Here is a 16709-nt window from a genome sequence, read left to right on the forward strand (position 1 = left end):
AGCTATATATTAATATCAGATAAAAAAGACTTCAAGATAAGGAATATTAAAATAAAGATGTAAACTTTGTAATAATAAAATGTTCAACTCATCAGAAGGAAAAAAATTCAAGAACACTAACTAGAAATGTAGACATAGGAATTGGATCTCCAAATCATTAAAGGAAATAAAGGGGAGGTAACAAAACTTAAGCTATTCAGCTAAAGCAAGAAATAAGAGAGGAAAAAAACATAAAAAAGAAGTACCACTTAAAGAAAACAGAGACTAAGTTGGCAGCAATACAATGAAAGATCAGTTATCTCCAAAAAAAAAAAAAGTGAAAGCTTTAATTACCCTAGTCTGACAGAGGGAGCATATCTTCACATTAAAAAGAACAAATTTAAAAGAGTGAAAATATGAGGATTTGAATAGCACAGCTAACTTCCTTTAATATATTTATAGCTTAGTGCTCACTAAACAGAACCTATTCATTATATTCAAACTATGTAAATTTACAAAAATTTACAGTGTGTAAATTTAAAAATTGACCATGTCTGTGGCCATACAGAAAACCATAACAAATTATATAACACAGAAATCACACAAGCCACAATCTCTGATCTCAGTTCAATGAAACTATTTTAGCACATATGATTATCCCCATATTTAAGAGTAGGGAACTGAAGCCCAGAGAGTTAAAGCAATCTGCCCACATTCACATAACTAGTAAACAGCATATCAGTGCTTTGAACCCAGGCAGCCTGGCTCTGGATCTGGCAGTCTTAACCACTGTGCTATGTTCCTTCCCAGGGAGAAGGGGCTATTTCCCCTCAGATATCTAAACATACTATAAAACTAGAATAATTAAAATGTTATACTGAGCCACAATCAGGCAAACAGATAATCAGAATAGAATTCACTTGCAGTTCATGGACATACGGAAATTTGTATGAGAAAGATGTCACTGAGAAAACAATGTCTATTTCATAATTGACAAGCCACACGCAAGAAAAAAGTTATATCCTCTACCTCACTCCATACGTTTAAAAAATTCTCACACATTAAAGAATTAAAATTGAAGAATGAAATTATAAAATACTAGGCAATATAGGAGAATATTTCTGTTTTAGATGAGAAATGATTCCAAATAGGGCAGAAACTCTGAAACCATAAAGAAAAAGATTGATAGATTCAACTACGTCATTAAAATGTGCACCATGATTTCTATCAATTCCAAAGAAACTTGAAAGTCAACCATAGAGGTGGAAAAAAATTGCAATTTATAAAATAAAAGATTAATATCTATAAGGAATAAAGTACTCCTACACATTAACAAGATAAATCTGAAGATCCAATAAAAGCATGGATAAAGGGAAATGCCAGATATTTCACTTAAAAAATATAAATTTCTAATACACAGGTGAAAAGATGCAAATGTTATATTCCCTCCCATGGCATAAATATAAAACATTAATAACATCTAGCATTGGCAAGGATGTCAAAATACAGACACCTTTGAACTACTGGTAGAATAGAAGTATGTATAGCCCTCTGGGTGGCAATTTGGCAGTGCCCATCAGAATTTAAAATACTTGTGGCCTTTGACCCAGATATTTCATTTGCACAAGTTTATCACAATACTTTAATAGGTACCTTACATTATATATGCACAGTTGTAATGTTGTTTGTCATAGCAAAAGATGAAAACACCCTAAAATTCTGGGAACAAGTTAGCACAATGGAACACTAGACAGCCAGCAAAAAGAATCAAGTAGATCTATAGAGACAGAAAATACCTCCAAGATGTAGTAAGTAAAAACAGTTAAACGATCGACAAAATGTGTTCTCAATTTTTTTACATTAGAATATGTGTTTAAAAGTTTAACTTTTAAAAGTGAAGGGAATGGAACTTACAGAAGTGCACGAGTTCAGGGAAACTTGCATTTTTTCTATTTTAATTTTTAAACTATTTTATAATCTTAAAATATTGTTCACGTGAATGGAAACACATTCATCCCCATCACATTCACTTTTGTACAATTCTTTCTAATATTTTCCCAAGTCAGACATATTTCCTGTAGTCTGGAAATATATTTTTGTATAGTTCTTTCTTTAACTATTACATCATAAATTTTTACCGTGTTTCCTCATGATTTTCAAAGTGATTACTTTAGTAGCTATCTAATATTTATTTGAATCCATAATTTACCAAACCATTCTTCAAATGTTGACCATTCGAGGTTATTTTATTCTTATTTGACAAATGCATCTGCTTTGTATGAAACACAGCAATGAACATCTTTATATATGAGGATTTTGTATCTTTTACAGCAGAGCTTCAACATATTTTTTTAACAGTTCTGAGTCAAAGGAAAGGAATAATTTTACTGCTGTCTGTGCACTGCAACATTGTTCTTCAAATGGGTTATATCCATTTATAATCCCACTTGCAGCATCTGATCATATCCATTTCACTACAACCTTGCACATCCTGCATGTTAATCCTTACTTTCTGATTTTCCTTTAAATATTTTAGTTGATATAAAACATAGAGGTTGATTTTTGACACATCCCCACTTCAGATGTTTCTAAAGTAATCACAAAAGAATCATCCAGTGCCCTATCTGAGGATACTTCATTAGCTTCTTTTTTTCCCCCATAAGAGGAAACATCCAAATTGATTTTTCTAATTATGCATGAAAGTAATAAATATTTACTGTAAAATAACTTAGACAATAAATGGTGTAAAGAAAAAGGCAAACATAATCCCATCAGCCAGAAATAACCACCATTAAGCTTTTGTTGTTCATCTTTATAGCTATTTTTCTTACAGATACAGACACAAATTGATTTTATTACATTACCACATTACAGTAGCATTATGCACTCTTATGTAACCTGTTTTTTATCACTTAACAACAGTTTATGGGTGTTTTCCCCAAGCTAACAAATAGTTATCTACAAAACTAATTTTAACAGCTGTGCATTTGTTCATTGTAGCCCATAAAAAGCTTGTGCTAAGCTATATGCAATGCATTTTATTGTTTTTAGATGCATATCTTGCACTTCTGTGGAAATCAAAGATTTAAACAAGTATTGGTTATTTGCATTTTGTTAGTTCCCTTTTTTGAAGAGCTCTTTCCTTCTCGCATTGATCGGTAAGAGTTCTCTGTATATGAGGAGCATTAACTGTTTTTTCAAAACACTTTTTAAATGGAAGTATAGTGGATTTACAATGTTATGTTCATTTCTAGTGCACAGCATGGTGATTCATTTACACATATATGCATATCTATATTTTCCTTTTTATTCTTTTTCATTATAGGCCATTACAAGGTATTGAATATAGTTCCCCGTGTTATGCAGTAGGACCTTATTATTTATCTATTGTATATATAGTAGTTGGCATCTGCAAATCCAGAACTAGTAACTTCATAAATTACGACAACAGCATCGCCCCCTCGGGGTGGGGAGTGCAAAGATTAAATCACCCAGGGTGTGACAGGGACCTAGTACAAAGCTGGCACGCGGTGTTAAAGCTTGTTTCCTTTAACCAAGATGGAGATATAGGTCAATAAAAAGATACCTACACATATTCACATACCAGCCATTTCTTTTTCCCAATGGCTACTTGAACAATTATTCAGAATGTCCTCCCCAAACTTCCAGGTTCAGCCCTGCTATGGTACTGACAGCTACGCTCATTACATTGTGACAGTAAGTGTCTTTTATTGGCCTGTATCTCCACCTCCCCATTGGAGGGGACAGAGATGGAGGGAGGAAAGGAGATTGGCTTTAACGCCTACCATGTGCCAGTTTCATAGCAGGCACCTGTGTACATTACATCCCTTCATCTTTACAGCCTCCTGGGCAGTGATACCTTGTCCTCACCTTACAGATGAGGATGCCAGGGCACATCATCATAATCAGCAGTCAGGATTGAACTCCAAAGCCCATGCGCTGATTTTGGCGCTATGCTGTCTGCCCTCCCACTGGGTGGGATCCCAGCGCTAGGCATCCTCATGTCATTCACTGGAGCTACCACATGCTTTACACAAAGTAACTGTTCAAGGGATCAAGATTAAAGCAGCATACAGACAAGAGCTCTCTTTTAGTCTTTGAGCTGCATAAAAGGAAGCCAAATCCTCTTTAAAAACTTCAGATGAGTAACCCAGCATTTCCATTCGTCAGGAGATATCCCAAAGAAATTACAAATGTATTCATTAAAAACAAGAGCATTATTATGCTTAATAGCCAAGAACAGTAAATAATCCAAACATCCATAAATGATACCTATAAAATGAGTAAATAAAGAGGTACCGTCACGCAATGACACACTCTAGGGCAACGAGAATTAACAATCTACAACTATGCACAACATGAATGAGTCTCAAAAGCATGCTAAGCACCCCTCCCCCCAAAAAAAGTAAAAAAATGAGTACACACTGTATGATGCCATTTACACAGAGTTCAAAACCGTGTTAGAAGTCAGAGTGGTGGAGACTCTCGGAGGTGGTGGAAGGGGGCTTAGCGAGTGGAGGGTATTCTGGGCAGCTGTATATTATACATCATGACTTGCCTTTGTATACATTATTTTTAGGTTGAATTAAATGAAATTCCCATTTTTGTAGGTCAAAACAGTCACACATCAGCAATTTCATATGGTTCAAACTAATACTGCAATAAAAACATGTTTTAACGACCCTCTCCTCTGGTAAAGGAGAAAGATACATCTAGCATTGATCAGCAGGCTGCTACCTTCCTGAAAACCAGCCTAGATGCTCCTGTAGCTTCTGACCCTGTTTCTTGCTCCTTTGTCTTCACTGGAGACAGAATAACAGCCGGTCCCTCACCTCGGCAGGACAATTTTCACAGTCACACATCAAAAGAGTGCGATGGAGCGGTTCCCCGGCTCCACGGCCCCAGTTCCTCCCCACTTCCTGCTCACCCATCTCCCAGTCCTGTACCAATTCACTTGCTCACTGTGAACCAGTGTTTCTAATTCACCCACAGAACGCCAAGATTATATTTTTTAAAGGAGCAATATTACCAAGATGATTTTCATATTTAAAAACACTATCATAGAAAAACAGAGGTACGGTGCTTTTATGAGCCTTGGGTGGGTCGTAAAAGGCATAATCTTTATAACTGATTGAGATAACTTTATCCACAAACTATGAAACTAATGATCTCCTTCTATGGTGTTACAAGCATTTATCTCCCTGTAGAAAAACACCATCAATTCTCAGAATTCTGGGTACAGCTGACTCATTTTACAGTGGCAAATAATATTTCAAACAGAAGGAATCTCCATTTATCAGATGACAAAGCAGACGCCGTCCCAGGCGGGGGAGAAGCACTGGGCATGCTTGGTCCATCATGCGCCGAGTGGGCGAGGAGGGGGCGGCTGGTGAAAAGAACAGTGTGGACCAGGCTCCGAGCAGAACCCTGCGTGGTGAACACAGACTCGGAAGTAAGTGATGGGAACGCGGCATTTTCCTCACACGTTATCTAATGCAGTTAGGCTGATAACACTTTGGATTCAATGTCCTAGAATCACTGCTGTAAAAGGGCAGCAATTTGTCACCACTGAGAAGCCACAGGGCTGAGGCACCTCTCCCCCTCCCATCAGACAGCAAGCCACCCACGCGGCGACATGGGGTACAGCTCACTGAATGAACTCCTGGCCAGTTTCATACCTCAGTTTTGGGGGCTAAAAGGAACCATTTGCAATATATTTAAAGGAGTTTATTATTTTATAGAAATCTTGCAGTAAATCATTTGTACTAAGAGTCTCATTAGCCACCTATGGCATTTCTCGTTCATGTACCTCATGGATTCAACTTAACAAATGGATAATAGTAATCACATTACTCGTCTCGTTTAATATTCACAAGACTTGGGTTCGTGGATGCTGTTAATATTCCTGTCAAAAAGATGGGGAAACACGGACTGAAGTGGGGTAAATACTTCACTAAAAGGCTCACAGTTAAGTGGCAAACCAGAATTCAAGCCCTGGTAACCCAATGCCAAAGGCCACGACGGTGACCCCTACACTACAATGCCATTCCTAGACACGATGGATACGTAACAGGAAGTCACAAGAGTGGGGAGAGCACACCTAAGTGTTGGTACACATACCATAGGCACTTACAGCACCTTATTTAATAAAACCCAATGAAGTAGGAATTAGTGCCATTTCCCACATGAAGAAACCAAGGTTCAGAGGTTTTAGGCAACTTGCTAGTTAATAGCACAGCCAAAATCCAAACATAGACCTGTCCAGCTCCAAAGCCCATGGTCTGTCATTTACATTTGGCCTTAAACAACCCTTTGTTTCTGGAGAGCGAGCAAAATTACTACAGGTGATTTGTCAGAGAGAACAGACTTCTGCTACAGTAGCTAATGAGTCCCCAAATCACAGTTAATGTGGAAAGTTTCCTTCTGTCCCACAGAGTCCACTCCAATAGCAGCTGTCCTGCTGCCTGCATCTTGCCCCCGTCATCTCAACACATAGCTCCGTGCTCACCACCAACAGAGAAGGACAGTGACGGGCCACTAAAGGGGACGGATGCTGCCTCAACCTGGAGGTGAGACCTGTCATTCCACCCATGTTGCCCATGGCCCCACCTCAAGGCAGGGGTCTGGGAACTGCAGTCTCCCATGTGGTCAGAAAGAAGCAAAGAACCAGAGGAGACCCTCGACCACACGAGGGTCTCAAGCTACTGTAAACTGCACAACTGCGGTTCCCAAATGTGGTGGACAGAGGCTCACCTGCTGAAAATGCAGATTCCTGGGGCTCCATTCCATCTGTTGATTCAGTTAAAGCTGAACTGGGCCCCAGTTAATTTAGATGCAGGTGGTCAGCAAGCCGCCCTTCCAGGAGCCTTGCTCTGGACGAATGCAGAACCCTCAGAGGGCTCTAAACATTATCGCTGGACAGCAAGTGATGTCTTGGCATCTGGTGAGCTCATGAGGCACCGACCACACAGGTGGGAAAGTGGGGAAAGCAAAGAAGACAGAGACGCAGCCTCCAGACGTGCAGCCTGCATGGAAGGGGCTGACTCCCGGGCTCCGAGAGAGCTTGGTGGGGCCCAGCGGTGGTAACTGAGCTGTGCATGGTCACTTGCAAAAGGAAATAGGGCCTGTGTGCCAAGGGAACACCTGCTTTCCCCTACTGGGCACGGATCTGATCATGGTGCTTTTTTGTTTCAAACTTCCCAGGGCTCCCCATCAGTGCCTCCCAGGGAACATCCATGCTTCCCGGCAGGGCCCTTGAGACCATCCACGTTCTTGTCCCAGGCTCATTTCCTGCCACTCTTACCGCCCCCAAAACCCACACTCCGTGCGGAGGCCACACTTGGTGACCTGAACCCACCCAAATGCGCCTCTGGGCTTTTGCTCCAGGGGCTCCATCTGCAGGAATGTTCTTGGGCCGAGGCACTCTGTACCCACCACGCGCTGCTCCAGACTCAGGTGGGGATGTCAGCTCCGAGCCGCCTTCCCTAGCACCCTTCTCCACCTTCTCATTCCTCCCAGGACCAACTGACTCCTCCTTCTCAGTAAATCTGAGCACTGGGCTCCAACTACTCGAACCATCCCCCGACCTGGAGTCTTAAACTGGACTCTTAGGAGTAATAGAGGAAGACCTGTTAGTTACTGTCAATATTCCAAAAATCCGCCTGACAGTCAGTGCCCTCAAGCAAGTCACCTGGATGGGCTAAAGCTCCAAGCTTCCCGGTGTCTGTCTGGAATTGCACGAACTAAAGTTTACTAACGAAGGGGAAGGAAAATAACTACTCCCACTGCAGGCTCCCAGAAGATGCCAAGCACGCATCAGTCGTCTGCATGAATGATAAAAGAGAAACATTTGTAGGCAAAACTTTCAAAACCAGGGATTACACAGAGGAAAATAACAAACAGTGGTGCCCAGCACGCTTGCTCTGTCAGGCTGTGAGCTCCTTCGGGGGCCCCTGGCCCTCCTCCCCCAGTCACCCCAGCATCCGGCACAGGCCTCCTGCGTAGGAAGTGCTCAAAGAAGGTCACTGAACTGACCTGAGGTGAGGCAAACGCCATTCCCTGAGCAGCCGGGCATCCTGAACAGACTGCCAGCTCCTGGTGGAACATGCCCAGACAGGGCACCTCCGGGAGCCACAGGGAGGGAGAGGAAGAAGGAGGGAGGGATGGAGGGACAGAGGGAGGCATTGAGGACCCCAGGCTCACAAATAAAACAGGCAGATCATCTTCCCCACCCCCGCACCCCCTCCCTCCCCACGTCAGCATCTCAGATAGTTGTCATATTTCCAGGGTCCTTTCTGCAGTGCTGTAAATAAAGGGTTTTCGGACTTCACTGATGTCCTGGAGGGCAACGGCCAAGAAGCAGCAAGAGAAAACGGCACCAGTTCTTTAACGTTTTTACCAGCAACTTCCTCACAGCATCTTTTCCTCTGGGCTCCAAAGCCCTAAGGAAGACCCCTCAAAATCTGTAACAAGCCCAATCAGGGAATCTGAACCACAACCGGCACCCTCCTCCATGGAGGCCTCATCCTGAGAGTATGATTTTAGAACTAGAGTGACATCTCTCCCCACACATGAGCGCTTCCTTGGAGATAACAGGCCACGTAAGGGGATCGCTTCTAGAATGTGGTCCCTTGGGCTCCAACCTGGAAGCCTGGAGCTGGACACATTCTATCCCAGCAGCTTTGGGACCGGGGATCAACCGCCTGTTTGAAACCACATGTACCTCCTGCTAGCTGAGTAGCTACAGGCAAGCTACTTAACCTTTCTAAACCTTGGCTTCCTTACTTGTCAAGGAGGGGAAATTAAGAGGATCCCCTCAAGTGAAATGAGGCTTAAAAGAGAAATCACATGGAATGCCTTTGGCAGATAGCAAGCCCTCTGCTGACCAATGTCGGCTGCTGTTTTCTTCTGAAGCAGTACAGTGAGGTGACTGAGAGTCCAGACCACACAGGTGAAGGATCTAGATTTAGATCTCAGTGCCCTTACTAGCTCTGTAACTCGGACAGTCCCTTAATCTGTCTGTACTTCAGTTTCTTCATCCATGAGCAGAAATATCAATACCCCACCTTAATCAGGTGCATATAAGGGTTAAACGGTATATGCGATTTATCTTCATTAGTGCCTGGCTAAAAGTAAGCCCTCAATAAACAGTAGTTATCATCCTGGTGACAACAGTAAAAGTGGACGTAGTGCACCACTAGTGGTGCACCGTTGGTCGTGGGACTGCTGACTGGCCACCGTTTCCACACTGCGCTTGCTTGAATTTGGCAGGCTTTGGCAGGTGCAGAAACACACACAGAGTCTCTGCTGGCATCTTGGGTGGCAGCAGGACAGAGGAAGCCCACGGATGCCCCTTCCCTCTGCTCTGCCCCAGTCCCTAAGTAAGAGCAAAGACCACAAGCCTCACAGCACTCAATTCAGCCGCAAAGCTACACATCGTACTTTGATTTTTCCTAAACATTGATTCCTCGAACCAATTTATTTCCTGTTAGGTTAAACTTTATGTGCCAGTCCTGATCTGCTTCACTCATTACTAATTTTCTTCTCAGTGATTTGATCCTCTCAGGCAGGACTGAGGACCTCTGGGGTGATCTATGGAGAGCATCCTATGGAAAGCATCCTCTGGGGACCCCATATCATCAAAGCTCAGCACTAAACCTGGTCAACAGACAGAAAACTGGATCCTTAAGGGAATAAGGAAAAGCATATGTTCCTACTACCTCTGGATCCAAAAATGCATTTCATTAGCACTAACTTCAAATCTACGGGAGCACGTGGGCATTGCAGGGTGGGATTCTGCTCTTACGCAGAGCAAATATGATCAGAGATCAGGTGCCTCTACACGAGATGTTGCTCCAGAGGCACAAGTTTGCAAAGAAGTAAGGAATCCCCCCACCAAAGGTTATTCTCTTATTCTGAGAAAAGGGGTACATACACCAAGCAGAACCAGATAATATCAGCTAAGTTGGGATCCAACAGCAGAGAAACTGGATTCAGCTTGCCTGGGGGGGACTTTCGAAATCTACTCAAGTGATGCTCTGTGACTAAGAACCACCACCTTCATGAAGAGCAGAGGTAGGTACAAGCCACTGAAGCCTGCCATCAGACCAGTGCAGGCAATGGAAGAATAAAGCTTCCCCCGAAAGTCAGCCTCTGTCATCTCGCCAGAAGCTCATCTGAGAAAACAAAGGGTCGTCTGTATCTGTGTGCTCCGAGCCAGTCCTTCCGGAAGTCGTTATCTGCCTGATGGTAATAGCATCTGAGCATCCAGGATTCTCACCCAGGGAGTCTCACACTGATACCAAAGCTGGTCTTTGCAGGTAAAAGAGCCACAAGTTGGGCACACTGTTCACATTTCCAATTTGAAATGAAACCAGGGAATCATCCAAAAATGCCATCAGCACCCAAGCATATCCCTTTGGGTGACAGCAGATCCCCAATTAAGTAATTAATACAAAGGGGAAGTTTGGAGAAAGGAATATAATAAACTGCCTGGTTTTTACATAACATCCCTAGAGAAAGCAAGAAGCACATAAAATGATAATTATCAAGATTTCAAATCCACTGCACAGACCATTATATTTTTGTAAACATCTCATTAATGTTTGGAGGGATATTTGAAGGGAAATCTTAAAACAATATAAACATTTACATATTATTGGACCCCTTTCTTTATTTGACAATTCCTAGCGGCAATCAAAACAGGCAGCCAAAGAGCCGACCTCACTTTATTTCAGCATTACTCACACAAATATTCACGCAGCAAATGGTAAATTCTACTGTGCACTGAACACTACTTCATCATTAACATAATAATTTAATGGGGCTTAACCTTCCTGCCAAGTGGAAACTGTCCCCAACTGACCACAAGGCACGTACTAGTTTTAATGTATATTCCAAAGGTAGGAAAATAGACCAAGAGGTGGGGAAAGTGTTTTCTGTTTTCCCAAGTGCATCAAGACCCAACAGAAGTTCTGCTTCCTTCTCCCCACTGAATAACACTAGTGTTTAGCCTGAAGCTGGGAGTGGAGGCTTTTCTGCATCTGGGGAAACTCACGGCTTTTTTCTGATGCGGTGAATAAACACGCTGGATGAATTTAGTCCCTCGTAAAGAAAAACATGCAAGAAAGGGCATTTCTTTCCACGTGTATACCCTGGGCTGCAGGGAACAGAAGTCGCCTCACAGCCTCCCACCTGCTTCCAGTGACTCTGGATTCCGGGCAGAAATCCTCCTGGTTGGAATGGCTCAGTGGGCTTAGAACATAACAAAATCAAAAAACTGGCAAAACCAGAAAGTTCATGCAACTTTAATATTTAAAATGTATCTGAAAACAGTCATGGGCAAAGGAGGAGAGAGAACCTGACCCGCTAATGGAGGGACAGGTGTAGATGTGGGAGACTAGGTGACAGGGGATGACAGGGGGCTGTGAAGTCGGTCTGAGCCTGTGTTCTGGGCTTGGATCTGAAAGGCAGAGAGGTGCCAGCTCCCTGCTGCTTGGGCCCGGAGGAGGTGGGCGGTGGGTCCCCAGGGAGCACTGAGGCTCAAACGTTTCTGATAGAACCCGCGCCAGCGCCCCCTCTTCTTTCCAAGACCGCTATTTCCAGGTACTCGCCGCTCAGAGCCCTCGGGCCACTTCGCTGCTGCCCGCAAGGGTCCCGGCCTGCACCGTAAGAGGATATGGACTCCGACTCGGCACAGAACTTCGGGCGTACAGAGTCCACACCCCGGGCTGCGGCCCCCGAGCCACCACAGCAACAGTTTTCCAACGGGATAAGAACCGCAAACACCTCCAGAGAAAACGCTCATCAGGACCCCGGGCGCCAAAGCCAGGGACACGGCAGGAGACCAACCCTGGCCCTGGGCACAGCGGGGTACAATGAGAGATGCGGCCAGGAGCAAAGACTGCAAACGTCGGGATCGGAAGATCACGCACAGGGAGAAACTTCCCGAGGGAGCCAGCAAGGGTGCGCGCCTGCGTCCAGGGGAGCAGCCCTGAATCCCCCGGCAGGTGGTGCAGAGCCGGCGAAAGGCTACGGCGAGGGGACCCGAGCGGCCGGCCGGCCTGGCGCGATGGGGGTGGCGGGAACACGTTTCAGCCCAGCGCGCGCGGGTGCCTCTGCGCCCAGAGTCCCAAGAAGGGACCCGGAGGATCTCTCTTGGTTCCCTAAGACGCATCTCCGGCGCTGGGAGGGGAGGGGACCTCGAATCCAGGCCCCGGAGGGACGCCGTGGCGCAAACAAACTTGGGGCGCAGAGACGCTCGGTCCGCGGGTCCCCGCGTCCGTGCTCCCCCGCCCGCGGCGCGCCGCTACTTACACGAAGACCCCGAAGAGCAGGGCTCGGACCCCGATCTCGATGGCCAGTTCTCTCATGGCGCGGCCGGAGCAGCTCTCGCGGTGGCGGCGGCTGGTGCTCTCGGCGGCTCCCGCAGCTCGGCCGGCGCCGACTCGCCAGACCCGGGGCGGCGAGGGAGGCGCGCTCCAGGCCGCGGGCGGGGGCGGGAGGCGGGCGCTGGGAGGGGGCGGGCGGGCGGCGGGGAGGGCTCAGCCCAAGCCTCCCGCCTCAGGCTCCGGGGCTCGGGGACACCGCGCTGGCCGCCCCCGACGCTCTCGGCCCCGCCGCCCCGCGCCGAGCGGAGGGCGCCTCGGGGACTCCCCGCTCCCCCGCGCCGGGCGCCGCCTCCGCGCCCTCAGCCCGCGCAGTGCGCTGGCGGCCCGGGGAGGGGAAGCCCGGGGAAGCCCCGCCGCCGCCACCGCCGCCGCCGCCTCCCTTGCGCGCTCCCCGGCTCCCCGGCCGGTGGGCGGCCCCTGGGCTCCGCGCCCAGGCAGCGCACTCGCTGGGTCTCTGCCTGCGGCCCTTGTGCGTCTCCCCGCTCGGCCTCCGGCTCCCGCTCTCTGCTCTCTCGCTCCCTGGCACACGCGCCCACGTGGGCAGGTAGTAGGAGAGCGCTCTGGGGATTCTCTTGGGTCCCTGACAGCCCTGGTACCCAGTGTTCATGCCGAGCAGCGCTCCGTCTCTCCCGTTTTCTGCCCTTCCTACATCTTTCCAACCTGGAATTGTTCCTTTTTTCTAGGAAGTTCCCCCGAGATCATTTGCAGGCTTTGCTTTGCCCTCAGGAAGAACCAGCCAGACCCCAGGGGTTCTGGTACAGACTGAGGGGAGCCTGGCTCCTTTCAGGCCGCTAGCGCCAGTCCAGTGGAGCTGCCCCCCAATCACGCCCCAGCCCCCAGCAGCTTCGGACTGGCTCTGTGAAATGTGAAAAAGGAGACTGGCACGGTCCCTGCGCCGTCAGGGTCGCTCATGGCTGACACAGCATTTTCATCAGCACCTGAGGCAGCGGAGGCTGGAGGTAGACCCAGGAGCCTCATTCTCAGGCTTCAAAGGCCAGTTCCCCACAGGTGGCCAGGAGGTCAGGACCTCCAACCATAGCCCAGCGGGGGTGAGGTTTTGCTTTCCCCTCCCTGTCAGGATGATGTATATTTCTCAAAGTCTGAACTCCTCGCCCTTACTAACTTAAACCAAATGGACGTTCAGGATGCAAAACTCACAGTACCCAACCGTAACCATCAGGTTGTTCCCGGGGAGCCCAGATCTCTCCTGGGTTTTGTGAGCAGGGAAAATGGATTAGACGGAGTTTCTAGGGAATGAGGAGCCATAGCTCAGCTCTGGACAAGAGGGAGAGTAGGAAAAACGAAGACCTTAGGAGGAGGGCTTTGGCAACAGGCAAGCAGACCCTTCCTGGAAAGGGATGCATGACAGATCCAAGATTTGGAGTCAAGACATTTCAGGGTCTAGAAAGAGAGAGAGAAACAGATAAGGAACAGTCCTGGCTCTGTGTGGAAGAGATTCCATCCCGGAAGCCCCACAGGCAGGAACTGCATCTGATTAGCTGGTCACTGAATACTCAATGCCTGGTACATTGTGCTTGGTAATATTTAGTGAATGAATGAATGACTACATACACATCAGGCATGTTGGGTGTCAGGTGGAGGTGGAGTGGGAGCAAGGAGGTATGGGTCTGTCTCCTCTGTGCCTCAGGCCCTGCAACTACCCTGGACATACATGGACTCCCATGAGTTGGCAAAGAAATGGAAAACCCCATAGTTAACCCAGCGACCTCTAATGACGCAGCTCTGAGACTCAGGTGGCCAGATTCTAGGAAGGGATACTAACAAGAGTCCACAATATTAACACATTATTTACCTGTAAGCATCAACTGAGCACAGCCTCTGCAAAGCTATGTGTTGAGTGCTAGGATTCATAATCCAAATCTGCCCTCAAGAAGACGGGGAGACAAAGAACCATGAAGAAACATCAAGGAACTATGCAAAGCGGCACTAATCAGTCCCAAAGGAGTGCTTCAGAAAACCGGATCACCCAGAGATCAGAGATTGGAATCATTCCTTTGATCTGGGGTGACCCAAACACAAAGCCTTGTTGAAGAGAGCTGGTTCTTAACAGGCAAAGTAAAAAAGCAGAAAAGGGAGGAAATGTCAAGTGAGGGCCTGGGTCACATGCTTCATCCCTAAGCTGGAAGCAAAACCTTCGCCCAAAGCCCCTGAGCAGAGAAGGGGAGGAGATGAACCCACAAATACAGGGCTGAGTGCTCGGGAGGAGGGAAAACATTTGATATAGAGCAAACATGGACCGGGTTATGCCCTTCCACGCCACAACCATGCACGCTGAAGACAATGATCATGCTTCCCTGAGTTCCTGTCCACTCCCTGGATCTTCAACCAGTAGAAGAGTTTTCCTGGGTGCTTGGTGATAAGTCTCCCCGCCTCTGCTTTGAAATGCAGACTTACAAAACTGCCTTTAAACAGTGCTATGATGTCACCCAGAGGCTCATCTCCAGCTGCCCAGACTCTCCCTTCTCCACTCTCTTTGGCAGCCCTGTCATCTGCTCTAATATGGTCTCCTTTCTTGTTTACCAAAGTCATCCGTCAAGGGAAAGCACTAGCCTTGTTCATTATATAAACCTGGATCAGGGTATTCCGTGGGCTCGCTCTCGTTCCCTTTTTCCTCTTTCTTTCTCCCTCTCGCAGAAAAATGTATAACTCAAGGCAGGTCCCTCTAGAAGGGCAGTCCCCATAAAACAGACATCCTCGATGTCCCAAATCTCACAAAGCAGGAGGCCGCTCCCATGGGTTTGGAGGTGGCTGGCTCCAGCAGCCGGCTAGCCGTGAACATGTGCCAAATAGTGCAGCTCTCCAAAGTGCCATGTGGCTGCAGCAGCAGATAAATGAGCCGACAAGGGAGTGAAGTAGAGGCGGGTTCGATAAAGCAATCCAGCCAGAGCAGCCAGATGCCCAGCTTGGAAGCCCCTGCTGGCTCCTCATAAGACTCCCATGGAATGTGACGGGTTCTCTAGTAAACGAAGCATGGTCAGAGGTTCTAGCAGTCTCAGACACGTTCTATCACAAGACATGAAATAAACACGTCAGTTCCTTCCCGAGACAAAGTGAGCACCGTAGCTGTAAAGTGCGAGGCTGATCTTTGAAAAATCACTTCAGAAAGTAGACACTCAAACGAGTGCAGCTCCCCTCAATGCTTCTGTGGCTGCACACGTTTTCAAAGTGCCACTTGGGGGAACATCTCTCATACTTCATATTGAGCTTATGAGCATGCCAAGAAAATCACCTTCATCCCTTCATCATCATGTCTCTACAGTTGGAATTTTTTTGTTTAAATCCCAAATGGTATTGTCCAATATGATGATTCCATATTGATCAGATTTTTGGCTATTTCCAAAAACCAAAGCCACTTTTCAGAAAACACAAATTTGCAATGATTTCTTATAATAGGAATTTCCATTTCCAAAAGGTGCACTTTGTATCTCAGTGGTACCTGCCCAGCTGCACTAAGAGTGTGTCCTGGCGACCGAAAGCCAGCATGCTGATCCTGACCTATGGAGAACCACACATTCAGGTTGCCTGGCGTGCCTAAAACACCAGGAATTGAGGAGGAATTTCAGACGAGATCATCAAGTTCAGCTTGGTCCACAGATATCTTCCACAATGGTCTTAATAAATGTTTGTCTGCTTGAACACCTCCAAGGATGTGGAACTCATTACTGCTCATTCCTTCTCTGGAGAGATCTATTGTTGTTGCTATTTGAGTAGAAACAGACTTGCCGGTAGCCTACATGCATGGGTCCAAATTGTACTTTGGGGACCACAGAATAAATTTAATACCTATTCTTCTACCTTATAGCTCTTTAATTATGTAACTGAAAAGAGAGAGAGAAATGGAGATGAGAATGGAGAGAGAGAGAAAGAGGGAAACAGAGCAAGTCTTCTCTTTTCCAGGCTAAATATTCTCAGTTCTTTCATCTTCCAGTAGCAATACTTATGAGACCTCTGAGGATATAGCATTGCAGGCCTAACACTGAAGTGCATTAAGCCAAATTCCACATAATAAAAGGCAATTTTCCTACTTCCTGGAAGGAGATAAAGCACAGTGCAAGTGATTTAACCTTTTCATATCTTTAGAGTAGTTGTTCGGCCATCAAAGGAAAAACATGAATGAACGACGTCTTAAAGGAAAAAAAAAAATGTTACTTCATTTCTTAGAAAGCTTTAGGTTAGGAACTTTCTTTTTTCAGCAAAATTTTGTCTCTTATTTTCAGATTCATCATGTGAAATGTCAGAGTACCATTACCTTTACTTCCTCCAAAGTGACATCTTTGGGTGGGAGCCATCAGCTGGGTT

General features: G+C 46.4%; 1 protein-coding gene across 2 annotated transcripts in view; it reads right to left on the reverse strand.

Annotated features, from left to right (window-relative positions):
• PLPP4 (phospholipid phosphatase 4) overlaps window positions 1-12736 on the reverse strand; it is a 114517-nt gene extending 101781 nt beyond the window's left edge. Inside the window, exon 1 of one of the 2 annotated variants that reach the window (XM_074374462.1) lies at window positions 12316-12731. In XM_074374462.1, the coding sequence (XP_074230563.1) occupies window positions 12316-12371 (56 nt within the window). In that variant the 5' untranslated portion in view covers window positions 12372-12731. Of the gene's footprint in view, window positions 1-12315 lie in introns of both variants that reach the window. The other variant, XM_074374463.1, reaches the window with a different exon arrangement.
• Window positions 12737-16709: the final 3973 nt, after the last annotated feature.

Source organism: Camelus bactrianus, chromosome 11 (genome assembly GCF_048773025.1).
Source record: "Camelus bactrianus isolate YW-2024 breed Bactrian camel chromosome 11, ASM4877302v1, whole genome shotgun sequence".
Classification (NCBI taxonomy): Eukaryota; Metazoa; Chordata; class Mammalia; order Artiodactyla; family Camelidae; genus Camelus; species Camelus bactrianus.